General features: G+C 45.9%; 1 protein-coding gene across 5 annotated transcripts in view; it reads right to left on the minus strand.

Moving 5' to 3' along the window:
- Nucleotides 1–15,222, minus strand: part of LOC132888134 (leucine-rich repeat-containing protein 49) — a 148,670-nt gene that overhangs the window by 33,883 nt on the left and 99,565 nt on the right. For all 5 annotated transcript variants that reach the window (XM_060924154.1, XM_060924151.1, XM_060924150.1 and 2 more), the window contains one exon: nucleotides 843–1,018. In XM_060924154.1, coding sequence (XP_060780137.1) covers nucleotides 843–1,018 — 176 coding nt within the window. The remainder of the gene's footprint in view (nucleotides 1–842; nucleotides 1,019–15,222) is intronic.

Here is a 15,222-nt window from a genome sequence, read left to right on the forward strand (position 1 = left end):
ACGGCAGGCGTCGCTTTTCCGCGCGATCTTCACCAGACTTCGAAACGTGAAGTGAAGTGTCAGTGCCGCCATTTTGAAAACTGTTTTCCAAACGAAGTACTGCACAAAAACGAGTTTAAATGACGATTACTGCCGACTTTTTTCAAACTTTCCTGATTGCCATCAAAACAAACAAAACTTCCAGCTTGATTGCGTCAGCGTTCGAAAGACAGCGCGCTCGTCTTTTGACAATGTTGGCAGATGCCGATCACTTTGATTTCCGCTGTACGTTTTACTTCCGTCCTACGATGTCTCGCACAGGTCTCAGCGAATCTCGTTTATGGCCGTTGCTTTGACATACGGACTGATATATCACAGGGCATATTTCAAACACTCATAACTTGCTATAGCAGCGACAAAATAGCGATCAAAAATGCGTTCCGATATTTAATAAAATTAGACAAATAGAATTTTGATAATAAAAAAAATTTGCCTTCAGTTCTCCTTTAATTTGCTCGCTCTTCAGTGAAAAACTGTTCATTCATCAGTGATGGAAGGAGTCTCCAGTGCCAGTGGAAAAGCTATAAATTTACATTTTCCACCACAGCAAAGTCTTCAGGACACAAGACATGACGAGCAGCATTTTATAAAATGAACTTATTAACTGAGAGGAAGTGAAGACACCATGATGGAGCGACTGTTTCTAGGTGCTATAAACTTACGAGAAAACAGGAACTTGTTTTGTGGAAAGATGAAAAAAATATATACCATGCATCAATATTTAATAAATAACTGTATTTTGTTTGCAAATTGCTGCGATTGCCATCATTCATATCATCTTAGGATGTTTTCGATCTCTCTACCTGAGGTCATCGGGTGAGGGCTCCTGAGCAATCCCATTGGTCTGTCCTAGGCCGTGGGCGGGGCTGTTCTCCGGGCTCAGCTCTTCCTTGGCGCCGTTCTGTGCTGGAAGTTCAAGGAAGCTTCTGGACTCCTCCCACTGCTGCGCTGCATTCTGGATGGCCAGGCGTCGCTTCTCCTGGGTGCAGAAAACAAAAAACAAACAAAACAGCGGCATCGCAGTTTAACGGCAGCTTTTTCAGCATGCTTCCGAAAAACAGCTTTCGAACGATCGGATGATGACGCAGCTCATATCCTGGCCACCAGAACGTCATTACCTGGGTCAGATGGAATGACTGGAAATGATGGGCTGAGACAGGAACCAGTTTAATGGGATAAAGCGACTCTTTCTGCTCACATCTACTGCACAGAACCGAACCTGAAGTACTTCCTCAGAACCTCATTCACACTCATAAGTCCACAAAGCAGCTTTTATAGATATCAGGATGTAGATTTAGATCCCTAATGAGCAAGAGATGACATAAGGAAGAAACCATGATAGGAACCAGTGTTGTTGTCGAGTCACTAAACCTCGAATCCGAGTTATCTCGAGTCCCCAGTGCTCGAGTCCAAGTCATTAAAGAAAATTTCGAGTTGAGTCTACTATTGATCCGAGTCAAGTCCGAGAACAAGACTCCAACTGCGCCATTTGACGCTGCTACTGTGTTGGACTAACATTGCTGCTCGACCGCCCCATTTTAGTTAACAGGCTACCAGACAAAAAGCTTGTTCATCGCTCAGCAAGCCCCGGCCACTATCAACAGGGCAAATAACATGAAAGAGGGTTAACACTAGCTAATTCATCGCTCAGCAAGCAAGCCCCGCCCACTATCAATGGGGCAATGAACATAGCGCGTCACTTCCTTCTCTGGGTGGAGTCTCGCCAAATGACGATTAAAGTTCGAGGTTGTCCCCTTCGTCTCCTAGGTAGTTCTTCTACATATGGAACACATCACAGTGCATTTTTCCCCCCCGGACAATCCTAGCAGCGGTCTCTCCAGGCAATTTAGCGCCATTAACATTAGTTTGTTCCTGAACATGACGTATGAACAGGTGAACGTGCATTCTCTTGCGCTAAATTAGGATAAACATTAACGTCGATATAAATATCTTATGCCAAATTATTATGGCATGTTACAATAAAAAATAAAGAAAAATTCAGAGTCCTCGTCTCCAATTTATGAGTCCGAACGCAGTTAATGCACGAGTCTGAGTCATCGGTGCTCAAGTCCAAGTCAAGTCACGTCACGAGCCCTTAAAATTAGGGCACGAGTCGGACTCGAGTACTACAAGCCTGATAGGAGCTAGACTCTTCTGAGTGACACGAGATAGGGGGATTTTGTGCCAGAAGGATGAAATAAGACTCTGAGAACGTTTAGCAGGGTTTTACTAAAGATGCACACTATGACACAATCAGCTTTGACACTTGACTGGAAATATGTTGGAATATTAAACTGCATAATGTAACAGTGTTTCGCTACTTAGTCTGTCGTGCAGGCGAAGAATATTTATCAGAGTATAATTCTATTTTTAATTGTTTGATTTTTTTTCTACGATGTAGTAGAGCCCTGCACTCCCGCGGGAGTCCCGCGGGACCCGACACAAAGCAGTGCGGCACGGGACAAATTCTGAAAGCTCATTGCGGGCGCGGGCGGGAGGGGGAGTGCACAATGCAGGAGAGGTGATAAGCTGCAGTCCCGCTAACTAAAAACGTCTCGTCTCGTCTCGTCTTCTTCCGCTTATCCAGGACCGGGTCGCGGAGGCAGCAGTCTAAGCATGGAAGCCCAAACTTCCCTTTCCCCAGACACCTCGGCCAGCTCCTCGGGAAGAACACCGAGGCATTCCCAGGCCAGCTGAGAGACAGTCCCTCCAGCGTATCCTGGGTCTTCCCTGGGGCCTCTTCCCGGGGGGACATGCCTGGAACACCTCCCCAGGGAGGCGTCCAGGAGGCATCCGAAAAAGATGCCCGAGCCACCTCAGCTGGTTCCTCTCGATGTGGAGGAGCAGCGGCTCTACTCCGAGCTCCTCCCGAGTGACTGTGCTTCTCACCCTATCTCTAAGGGAGCGCCCAGCCACCCTGCGAAGGAAACTCATTTCAGCCGCTTGTATCCGCGATCTTGTTCTTTCTGTCATTACCCAAAGCTCATGACCATAGGACAAGATCCCGAGATACTTAAACTCCTCCACTTGAGGCAGGACTTCTCCACCAACCTGGAGAGGGCAAGCCACCCTTTTCCGGTCGAGAACCATGGCCTCGGACTTGGAGGTGCTGATTCTCATCCCAGCCGCTTCACACTCGACTGCAAACCGCCCCAGTGCATGCTGAAGGTCCTGGTTTGAAGAAGCCAACAGGACAACATCATCCGCAAAAAGCAGAGATGAAATCCTGTGGTTCCCAAACAGGATTCCTTCCGGCCCCTGGCTGCGCCTAGAAATTCTGTCCATAAAAATTATGAACAGAACCGGTGACAAAGGGCAGCCCTGACGGAGTCCAACATGCACTGGGAACAGGTCTGACTTACTGCCGGCAATGCGAACCAGACTCCTGCTCCGTTCGTACAGGGACCGGACAGCCCTTAGCAAAGAGCCCCGAACCCCATACTCCCGAAGCACCCCCCACAGAATACCACGGGGGACACGGTCGAATGCCTTCTCCAGATCCACAAAGCACATGTGGACTGGTTGGGCAAACTCCCATGAACCCTCGAGCACCCTATGAAGGGTATAGAGCTGGTCCAGTGTTCCGCGACCAGGACGAAAACCGCATTGTTCCTCCTGGATCCGAGGTTCGACTATCGGTCGAATTCTCCTCTCCAGTACCCTGGAGTAAACTTTCCCTGGGAGGCTGAGAAGTGTGATTCCCCTATAATTGGAGCACACTCTCCGGTCCCCTTTCTTAAAAAGAGGGACCACCACCCCAGTCTGCCACTCCAGAGGCACTGTCCCCGACCGCCACGCGATGTTGCAGAGGCGTGTCAACCAAGACAGCCCCACAACATCCAGAGACTTGAGATACTCAGGGCGGATCTCATCCACCCCCGGTGCCTTGCCACCGAGGAGCTTGCAAACCACCTCAGTGACTTCGGCTTGGGTAATGGACGAGTCCACCTCTGAGTCATCAGCCTCAGTCTCCTCAGTGGAAGACATGACGGTGGGATTGAGGAGATCCTCAAAGTATTCCTTCCACCGCCCGACAATGTCCCCAGTCGAGGTCAACAGCTCCCCACCCGCACTGTAAACAGTGTTGGCAGAGTACTGCTTCCCCCTCCTGAGGCGCCGGACGGTTTGCCAGAATTTCTTCGAGGCCGACCGATAGTCCTTCTCCATGGCCTCCCCGAACTCCTCCCAGTTCCGAGTTTTTGCCTCCGCAACTGCCCGAGCTGCAGCACGCCTGGCCTGCCGATACCCGTCGGCTGCCTCAGGAGTCCCGGAGGTCAACATGGCCCGATAGGACTCCTTCTTCAGCTTGACGGCATCCCTTACTTCCGGTGTCCACCACCGGGTTCGGGGATTGCCGCCACGACAGGCACCGGAGACCTTGCGGCCACAGCTCCGAACAGCTGCGTCCACAATGGAGGTAGAGAACATGGTCCACTCAGACTCAATGTCCCCCGCCTCCCTCGGAAGCTGGGAAAAGCTCTCCCGGAGGTGGGAGTTAAAGACCTCCCCAACAGAGTGCTCGGCCAGACGTTCCCAGCAGACCCTCACCATACGTTTGGGCCTGCCAGGTCTGTCCAGCTTCCTCCTCCGCCAGCGGATCCAACTCACCACCAGGTGGTGATCAGTTGACAACTCAGCCCCTCTCTTCACCCGAGTGTCCAAGACATAGGGTCGGAGATCAGATGACACGACTACAAAGTCGATCATCGACCTCCGACCTAAGGTGTCCTGGTGCCACGTGCACTTATGGACACCCCTATGCTCGAACATGGTGTTCGTTATGGACAAACTGTGACTAGCACAGAAGTCCAATAACAAAACACCACTCGGGTTCAGATCGGGGAGGCCGTTCCTCCCAACCACGCCCCTCCAGGTGTCACTGTCATCGCCCACGTGAGCATTGAAGTCCCCCAGTAGCACAATGGAGTCCCCAGTCTGAGCACCCCTCAGTACCTCTCCCAGGGACTCCAAGAAGGCCGGATACTCTATACTGCTATTTGGCCCGTAGGCACAAACAACAGCAAGAGCCCTCTCCCCAATCCGAAGGCGCAGAGAGGCGACCCTCTCGTTCACTGGGGTAAACTCCAACACATGGCGGCTGAGCTGGGGAGCTATAAGGAAGCCCACACCAGCCCGCCGCCGCTCACCATGGGCGACTCCAGAGAAGTGGAAAGTCCAGCCCCTCTCGAGGAGCTGGGTTCCAGAGCCCAAGCTGTGCGTGGAGGTGAGCCCGACTATCTCTAGCCGGTACCTCTCAACCTCCCGCACAAGCTCAGGCTCCTTCCCCCCCAGCGAAGTGACATTCCATGTCCCAACAGCCAGCCGCTGTGTCCGGGGGTCAGGTCGTCGAGGCCCCTGCCTTCGACTGCCACCCAATCCACACTGCACCAAACCCCTACTGCTACCTCTGTGGGTGGTGAACCCACAGGAGGTCGGGCCCACGTCGCCTCTTCGGGCTGAGCCCGGCCGGGCCCCATGGGCAAAGGCCCGACCACCAAGCGCTCGCATACGAGCCCCAACCCCGGGCCTGGCTCCAGGGTGGGGCCCCGGCTGCGTCCTACCGGGCGACGTCACGGTCCTGGATTTTTTCTCCATAGGGGTTTTTTTGGTGAACTAAAACTAAAAACGTGTTTAAAATAAAATTTATAAATTGTTAATTTATGTCTATCATATATAATTTGTGCTGGATATTTTATTTGGCATCAATAAAAACATTTTAAGATGCCTAAATTTGCGGATGTGGTCTAATCTCGCGTACGTTTCCAATTCCTTTCCACTCTTCCGTGTTTGAGATCTCCGATCATGGCAGAAGAGCAGAGCTCCTCTGGTGAAGCTCACAATGGGTATCTCTGTAAAGCCTCAGCTGCGCATGCCGCCTGGCAACGCGCACCCTCGCTACGTGCGCTAGGTGAAGGATCGGTCAGTGGAGAGCTCAGCTAAGCTCAGCATGTTTAATTCCCCAAGCCAATGGCAAGAACTTTCGTGAGAAATAACACGAACGTCTGCATCATGCGGGATTTGCGGGCGGGAGCGGGACAAAATATGGCAGGCGGGAGCGGGACTGAAAATCATAATTCTTTGCGGGAGCGGGACTGAAAATTCTGTCCCGTGCAGACCTCTACGATGTCGTACTACTTGTTCTGTTACAAAATTCTTTTTAGGTTTTTTTGATTGGTCGACGTGTACACCCAATTCTTTTCTCAATAATAAATAAATATACACTGTGTGCACAATTATTAGGCAAGTGAGTACTCTGACCCTACCATTATTTCTATGCATGTTTTCCAACTGCAAGCTAGATACACTTGAATGCTAATTGGATTTAAGCATTCTCAGGTGGTATTTATTTGTGTAATGAGGGAGGGTGTGACCTAAAGTCATTAATACCCTATATTAAGGTGTGCATAATTATTAGGCAGCTTCTTTATCTCAGGCAAAATGGGCCAAAAAAGAGATTTAACAGACACTGAAAAGACAAAAATTGTAAAATGCCTATCAGAGGGATGCAGCACTCTTGAAATAGCTAAGCTATAGAAATGTGAGCACAGAACAATCAAACGTTTTGTTGCAAATAGTCAACAGGGTCGCAAAAAATGTGTGGAGAAGAAAAGACACAAATTAACCGCAAAAGACTTGAGAAGGATTAAACATGAAGCTACCAGGAACCCGTTATCTTCCAGTGCCACAATATTCTAGAACTGCAACCGACCTGGAGTGTCCAGAAGGACAAGGTGTTCGGTGCTCAGAGACATGGCCAAGGTAAGGAAGGCTGAAACACGACCACCACTAAACAAGACTCACAAGTTGAAATGTCAAGATTGGGCCAAGAAATATCTGAAGACAGATTTTCCAAAGGTTTTATGGACGGATGAAATGAGAGTGACTCTGGATAGACCAGATGGATGGGCCCATAGCTGGATAACTAATGGACACAGGGCACTTTGACTCAGACACCAGCAAGGTGGTGGAGGGGTAATGGCATGGGCTGCTATTATTAAGGATGAGCTAGTTTGACCATTTCAGGTTGAAGATGGACTTAACATCAACTTCCAAATCTAAAAGATACATTCTTCAAGCGGTGGTATGGGAAGAAGTCTGCATCATTCAAGAAGGCCATGATTGTTATGCAGAACAATGCACCATCACATGCACCCAAGTACTCCACTGCTTGGCGAGCCCGCAAAGGCCTTAAAGATGACAAAGTAATGACATGGCCCCCTTCCTCACCTGACTTAAACCCTATTGAGTACTTGTGGCCCCTTCTTAAGCATGAGATTTACAGCGAGGGAAGACAATACACCACTCTGAATAGCATTTGGGAGGCCGTGGTTGCTCCTGCACAAAAAGTTGATCGTCAACAAATCAAAAAACTAACAGACTGGATGGAAGGCTCATGGCAGTTATTGAAAAGAAGGGTGGCTATATTGGTCACTGAATATTTTTGAAATGCTAGAAGTGTTTATTTGTTAATTCTGAGTTGTTTATTTGTTACACTGAAAATTAAAATAAACAAGTGAGATGGGAAACTTTAAGCTTTTCATTTAGTTGCAGAATAATTCTGCACACTAAATGTTGCCTAATAATTGTGCACACTTGTATATTCCCCTGAGAAGGCCTAAACTCCCCTTTCCTTTGTTAATCATTCTGGTTTTAGGTTTATTAACAATTTGGATTGACTGAGAGCACTGTATTTGTTCAACGATAAAATTAATCATCAGGAATACAACTTGCCTAATAATTGTGCACACAGTGTATGTTATTTTCTCTTCCTTTTCTTTCCTTCTTTTATTCTCTCACTTTCTTTGGAGTGGCTTTATTAGTGCAGAAAAAAATTATTTTTATATTTCTACACTATTTATCTACACTCGCCGGCCACTTTAATAGGAACTTGTTCTTGATTCGAAGATCCCTGTTTTCGGCTGATGGAGTGGAACCCAACGTGGTTTTCTGTTCCATGCCGAGATGCTTTTCTGCTCACCACGGTTGTAAAGAGTTGCTATGAGTTACTATATCCTTCCTTCCTGGCAAAAAAGCTCGAACCAAATCGGTCCATTTTCCTCTGACCCTCTCTTATCAACAAGGCGTTTGTTTCCACCCACAGAACTGTCGCTCACTCACTCAACTTGATGTTTTTTGTTTTTCGCGCCATTCTGTCTGTGTAAACTCTACAGACTGTTGTTTGCGTGTGAAAACCCCAGGAGATCAGCAGTTTCGGAAATACTCAAAACCAGTCCATCTGGCTCAAACCAACACCCGTGCCACAGTGAAAGAAATCACACTTTGAGATCGCAATTTTTCCCGTTCCGATGTTTGAACGTTGTGAACTTTAACTGAAGCGTCGTTGCTGCTGTCAAGGGATTGGCTGATTAGAGAACTGCATCAAACAGTAGGTGGATGTACGGTAGGGGTGTTCCATAACGTGGCCACTGAGTGTACATTATTTATATCTATTTTTCTTGACAAAGTCCAACTCATATTATTAAGATATTATTTATATATTTAAGCCCTCATTCTAACATATTAATCATCCTCCGAAGAGGGGTCGTAATGGCAGGTTAAACAATGCCTTTAAAATTAAACAAGTGGTTTGTTTGGTTTGTTTTACTCGCTGTCAGGTGGGCCCTGAAGAAGGCTGACTTTTGTAGATTGCAAAAGAACGGGCGATCAATGGTCAGGTGGATTTGCGGAGTGAGAGGAGACCATGACGTCCCAACCTCTTCCCTGTTTGAGTGGCTTGAAAGTGCGGACCTGAAGACAGCCATTTCAGACAGACGTCTAAGACGGTTTGGACGCGTGCAACACAGCAATTCGCGGATTACCAAGGTGACCAGCCTTAGCGTGGAGGGACGTGTGCCTATGGGCAGGCCATGGAAAACCTGGGTGGAGGCCATCCAGAGTGACATCCGTGAATACAAGTTGGAGGCCTCGGACACACTGGATAGACGGAGATGAAAAAGAAAAAAAACAAAATTGCCATGCAACGTCGTACCTGCGTCCTGGTGGAGAAACTGGCGTAAAACTGGATCGTAGTAGTAGTTTTATGTTTATATTTTTTAATCTTTTCCTTCATTATTTTATTAATAATGTAAAAACTTAGGTTCTTTCACAATGTTAAACACAGCTCATACCTTTTACATTTTTGTTCCTGTACTGCTACGAAATTGTTTTCATTGTTGCATGGACAACATTTTTTTTTTAGCGTTTAATTATTCATCCTTTTCTTTGCCTGTATTCTACGCACAATTTTTTTTTTACATTTACTTAAATCACTCCTTCTTTATCACAATCTCTTAATCGTCGTCGTCGTCTTCTTTTGGCTGCTCCCGATTAGGGGTCGCCACAGTGGATCTTTCGTCTCCATTGCTCCCTGTCTTCCGCATCCTTCTCTACCACACCTGCCACTTTCATGTCCTCTCTCACCACATCCATGTATCTCCTCTTTGGCCTTCCTCGTTTTTGTTTGCCTGGCAGCTCCATCCTCAACATTCTCCTTCCCACATGCTCTGCATCTCTTCTCAGGATGTGCCCGTACCATCTCAGTCTCATCTCTCTTAGCTTAATTCCCAAGCTCTCCACATGTGCTGTCCCTCTGATGTGCTCGTTCCTTATCCTGTCCAACCTCCCATCGCAAACCTTAACATCCTCAACTCCGCCACCTCCAACTTTGCCTCCTGTCTCTTCGTTAAGGGTACGGTCTCCAATCCATACCTCACAGGTGGTCTCACTACTGTCTTATACATCTTACCTTTCACTTTTGCTGGGACTTTCCTATCACAAATGACTCCCGAAATCCTTCTCCATCCTGCCTGCACTCTCTTTCTTTCTCACCTCACTATCGCAGCCCCCATTTTCCTGCACAGTTGACCCCAGGTACTTAAATTCACCAACTTTCTTTACGTCTACTCCTTGCATCTTCACTACACTCTCATCCCCGTTCTCATTGATGCACATGTATTCTGTTTTGCTCCTGCTCACCTTCATTCCTCTTCATTCCAATGCATCCCTCCATCTCTCCAAACCCAGCTCAACCTTCTTTCACCACATATCACAAGATCATCCGCAAACATCATGTTCCATGTTGACTCTTGCCTCACTTCGTCCGTCAAGTTATCCATCACTATGGCAAACAAGAAAGGACTCAAAAGATGACGTGAGGGCAGCCATGAAAAGAATGAAGACTGGGAAAGCAGTCAGACCAGATGGTATCCCGATTGAGGCTTGGAGATGTTTGGGTAAGACGGCTGTGGAGTTCCTAACGAGATTGTTTAATAAGATCCTAGAGAATAAAAAAAAAAAAAATCTACAGATGCATACTCCTGGTATGCATCTGCTTTCGCCTTCGCTACTGCTCTTTTTGCCTTCTGTCTCATCTCTCTGTATAACCGCCTGCTTTCCTCATCTCTCTGATCGTCCCAATTCTTCTTTGCTCGCCACAATCTCTTAACAGTGGTTGTAATAGCCCATAAAACTATAACTTTATTTACCGTTAACAAATCCTTATTGTGGCGGCACGGTGGCGTAGTGGTTAGCGCTGTCGCCTCACAGCAAGAAGGTCCGGGTTCGAGCCCCGTGGCCGGCGAGGGCCTTTCTATGCGGAGTTTGCATGTTCTCCCCGTGTCCGCGTGGGTTTCCTCCGGGTGCTCCGGTTTCCCCCACAGTCCAAAGACATGCAGGTTAGGTTAACTGGTGACTCTAAATTGACCGTAGGTGTGAATGTGAGTGTGAATGGTTGTCTGTGTCTATGTGTCAGCCCTGTGATGACCTGGCGACTTGTCCAGGGTGTACCCCGCCTTTCGCCCGTAGTCAGCTTGGATAGGCTCCAGCTTGCCTGCGACCCTGTAGAACAGGATAAAGCAGCTAGAGATAATGAGATGAGATGAAATCCTTATTGTCCTCTGAAGAAAAGAGGTGAAAAGAGAAGAAAGAAAAAACTCTTGCACGACGTTCAAGTGTTAAACCCTGTAACTGGTCCTTCGCCTAATTTTAACAAACTCTGGCTTAAAGTGTGACTCAACCACTTCACACATCTGAAGCAGCTTTTCATATAATAAGCCTTTTAATAAGAAACACAATATGTATGCTGCGTTTTTTTTTTTTTGTGATCAATAACACAAAGGTGAAAATAAGGCTGAAGATGATGCCGTTGGTGCCCGTGGCAGATATTTTTGGGATCTTTCTGACCCATTTTGGTGGTCACAGATTTTTTTTTTTTTTAGCAGATTTTAGCAACACCCAACCCGGTATCACACAGAGCCACCACTCTCATTTCTCCTTTCACTGAGATGCTCATTGAGCTTTATGAGACTGATGTACACTACCGTTCAAAAGTTTGGGGTCACCCAGACAATTTTGTGTTTTCCATGAAAAGTCACACTTTTATTTCCCACCATAAATTGTAAAATGAATAGAAATATAGTCGAGACATTTTTCTGGCCATTTTGAGCATTTAATCGACCCCACAAATGTGATGCTCCAGAAACTCAATCTGCTCAAAGGAAGGTCAGTTTTATAGCTTCTCTAAAGAGCTAAACTGTTTTCAGCTGTGCTAACATGATTGTACAAGGGTTTTCTAATCATCCATTAGCCTTCTGAGGCAATGAGCAAACACATTGTACCATTAGAACACTGGAGTGAGAGTTGCTGGAAATGGGCCTCTATACACCTATGGAGATATTGCACCAAAAACCAGACATTTGCAGCTAGAATAGTCATTTACCACATTAGCAATGTATAGAGTGGATTTCTGATTAGTTTAAAGTGATCTTCATTGAAAAGAACAGTGCTTTTCTTTCAAAAATAAGGACATTTCAAAGTGACCCCAAACTTTTGAACGGTAGTGTACATCTCCACAGGAACGAAAGAGCCATCACTGGCTGTCAGAAGGAACAGGAGATGGCCGTGCCAAATACTACTCATGGAAGCCATGGGAGAAAGATGAGATGACTGGAAAAATTAGACAAAATCACAAACAGGACTTCAGGTACCCAGAGCTATGAGCATCACTGGACAATGAAAATGAGATACAAGATGGTTTTATGAATCAAAAACACTAACATAATTAATTACGATGCTCTTCTAGCAGGCTTGTAGTACTTGAGTCTGACTCATGCCCTAATTTTAAGGACTCATGACTCGACTTGGACTCGTGCATTAACTGCATTTGGACTCATAAATTGGAGACGAGGACTTGGATTTTCTTCTTTATGTTTTGTAACATGCCATAATAATTTGGCATAAGGTATTTATCTCATCTCATCTCATTATCTCTAGCCGCTTTATCCTGTTCTACAGGGTCGCAGGCAAGCTGGAGCCTATCCCAGCTGACTACGGGCGAAAGGCGGGGTACACCCTGGACAAGTCGCCAGGTCATCACAGGGCTGACACATAGACACAGACAACCATTCACACTCTCATTCACACCTACGGTCAATTTAGAGTCACCAGTTAACCTAACCTGCATGTCTTTGGACTGTGGGGGAAACCGGAGCACCCGGAGGAAACCCATGCGGACACGGGGAGAACATGCAAACTCCACACAGAAAGGCCCTCGCCGGCCACGGGGCTCGAACCCGGACCTTCTTGCTGTGAGACGACAGTGCTAACCACTGCACCACCGTGCCGCCCTAAGGTATTTATATCTACATTAATTTTTATACTAATTTCGTGTAAGAGTGTCACACCTGCGTACCTTGGTGCGTGCATCAGATAGACGCTCCAGACAGCACGCATCACAAACGACTTGTAACTGCACAGGATTAAGGCGCAATCAGCGTGCCTATATAGAAACTATGAAACCACAGTTATTTTACGAAGTATTGAGTTGCATTGCTGATACATTACCGAGCCTTATTTCCTTGTTTGGTTTCCTGATCCCTGATTTCCTGTTCCTTGTCTGTGATTCTGCCGAGTCTACAATAGCCTGTTTGTGCCTCGCTTGACCTATTGCCCGTTTCACCGTTTTACGATTTTGCCTGCCGTTCTGGATTGTTTACCGTCTTCATTTGTATTAACAAACACACCGTCTGCACTTACATCCGTCTCCCAACCATCTCTGACAGAATACTTCACGCTCCCTGATAAAGAGAAGCACATTCACCTGTTCATACGGCATGTTCAAGAACAAACTAATGTTAATGGTGCTGAAACAGCCGCCGTCAAATGGTGCGGTTGGAGTTCTGGACTCGGATCAATCGTGGACTCGACTTGAAATTTTTTTAATGACTCGGACTGGAGACTGGACTTGAGGTTTAGTGATTCGACTACAACACTGTCTTCGAGTTCTAACTAACAGTTATTCCATGAAATCGAGTCGTACATGAGCTGATAGCTGACGAGGCATGTAGCACTGAGTTGTCTATAAGCCATGTACGACGAGATTGAGTGGAATAACTGTTTTATTCTATCCACATTCACTGGATTTTGAAAAACAGAGCATTTTTATTTTTTGCAAATTCGATAAATAAAAACTTGATGCAAAACGTCTGACAAAATCATTTCTGCTTAGAATACAAACAAACCAGCGAAATGACAATCGCGATTTGTGAAAAATGCTATAATAATAATAATAATTCTTGAAAAATAAAAAAAAATTAAAAAGATACATTCTTACCATTAAATACTTTTATTCCATATTTTGTTACTTTTTTTTATTTTTATTTTTTGGGGTTTCTTCTTCAGATTTTTTTTTGGCGGTTGGCCAACCAACTTAATGGTGCATTACTGCCACCGACAGGGCTGGAGTGTGGAACAAGAGATACTGGAGGGGGTGAAAAAAATTATATTCTTTTAACTTTTTCTGTTTCTTTTAGAACCCCGATTCCAAAAAAGTTGGGACAAAGTACAAATTGTAAATAAAAACGGAATGCAATGATGTGGAAGTTTCGAAATTCCATATTTTATTCAAAATAGAACATAGATGACATATCAAATGTTTAAACTGAGAAAATGTATCATTTAAAGAGAAAAATTAGGTGATTTTAAATTTCATGACAACAACACATCTCAAAAAATTTGGGACAAGGCCATGTTTACCACTGTGAGACATCCCCTTTTCTCTTTACAACAGTCTGTAAACGTCTGGGGACTGAGGAGACAAGTTGCTCAAGTTTAGGGATAGGAATGTTAACCCATTCTTGTCTAATGTAGGATTCTAGTTGCTCAACTGTCTTAGGTCTTTTTTGTTGTATCTTCTGTTTTATGATGCGCCAAATGTTTTCTATGGGTGAAAGATCTGGACTGCAGGCTGGCCAGTTCAGTACCCGGACCCTTCTTCTACGCAGCCATGATGCTGTAATTGATGCAGTATGTCGTTTGGCATTGTCATGTTGGTAAATGCAAGGTCTTCCCTGAAAGAGACGTCGTCTGGATGGGAGCATATGTTGCTCTAGAACCTGGATATACCTTTCAGCATTGATGGTCTCTTTCCAGATGTGTAAGCTGCCCATGCCACACGCACTAATGCAACCCCATACCATCAGAGATGCAGGCTTCTGAACTGAGCGCTGATAACAACTTGGGTCGTCTTTCTCCTCTTTAGTCTGAATGACACGGCATCCCTGATTTCCATAAAGAACTTCAAATTTTGATTTGTCTGACCACAGAACAGTTTTCCACTTTGCCACAGTCCATTTTAAATGAGCCTTGGCCCAGAGAAGACGTCTGCGCTTCTGGATCGTGTTTAGATACGGCTTCTTCTTTGAACTATAGAGTTTTAGCTGGCAATGGCGGATGGCACAGTGAATTGTGTTCACAGATAATGTTCTCTGGAAATATTCCTGAGCCCATTTTGTGATTTCCAATACAGAAGCATGCCTGCATGTGATGCAGTGCCGTCTAAGGGCCCGAAGATCACGAGCACCCAGTATGGTTTTCCGGCCTTGACCCTTACGCACAGAGATTCTTCCAGATTCTCTGAATCTTTTGATGATATTATGCGCTGTAGATGATGATATGTTCAAACTCTTTGCAATTTTACACTGTCGAACTCCTTTCTGATATTGCTCCACTATTTGTCGGCGCAGAATTAGGGGGATTGGTGATCCCCTTCCCATCTTTACTTCTGAGAGCCGCTGCCACTCCAAGATGCTCTTTTTATACCCAGTCATGTTAATGACCTATTGCCAATTGACCTAATGAGTTGCAATTTGGTCCTCCAGCTGTTCCTTTTTTGTACCTTTAACTTTT

Source organism: Neoarius graeffei, chromosome 6, assembly GCF_027579695.1.
Source record: "Neoarius graeffei isolate fNeoGra1 chromosome 6, fNeoGra1.pri, whole genome shotgun sequence".
Classification (NCBI taxonomy): Eukaryota; Metazoa; Chordata; class Actinopteri; order Siluriformes; family Ariidae; genus Neoarius; species Neoarius graeffei.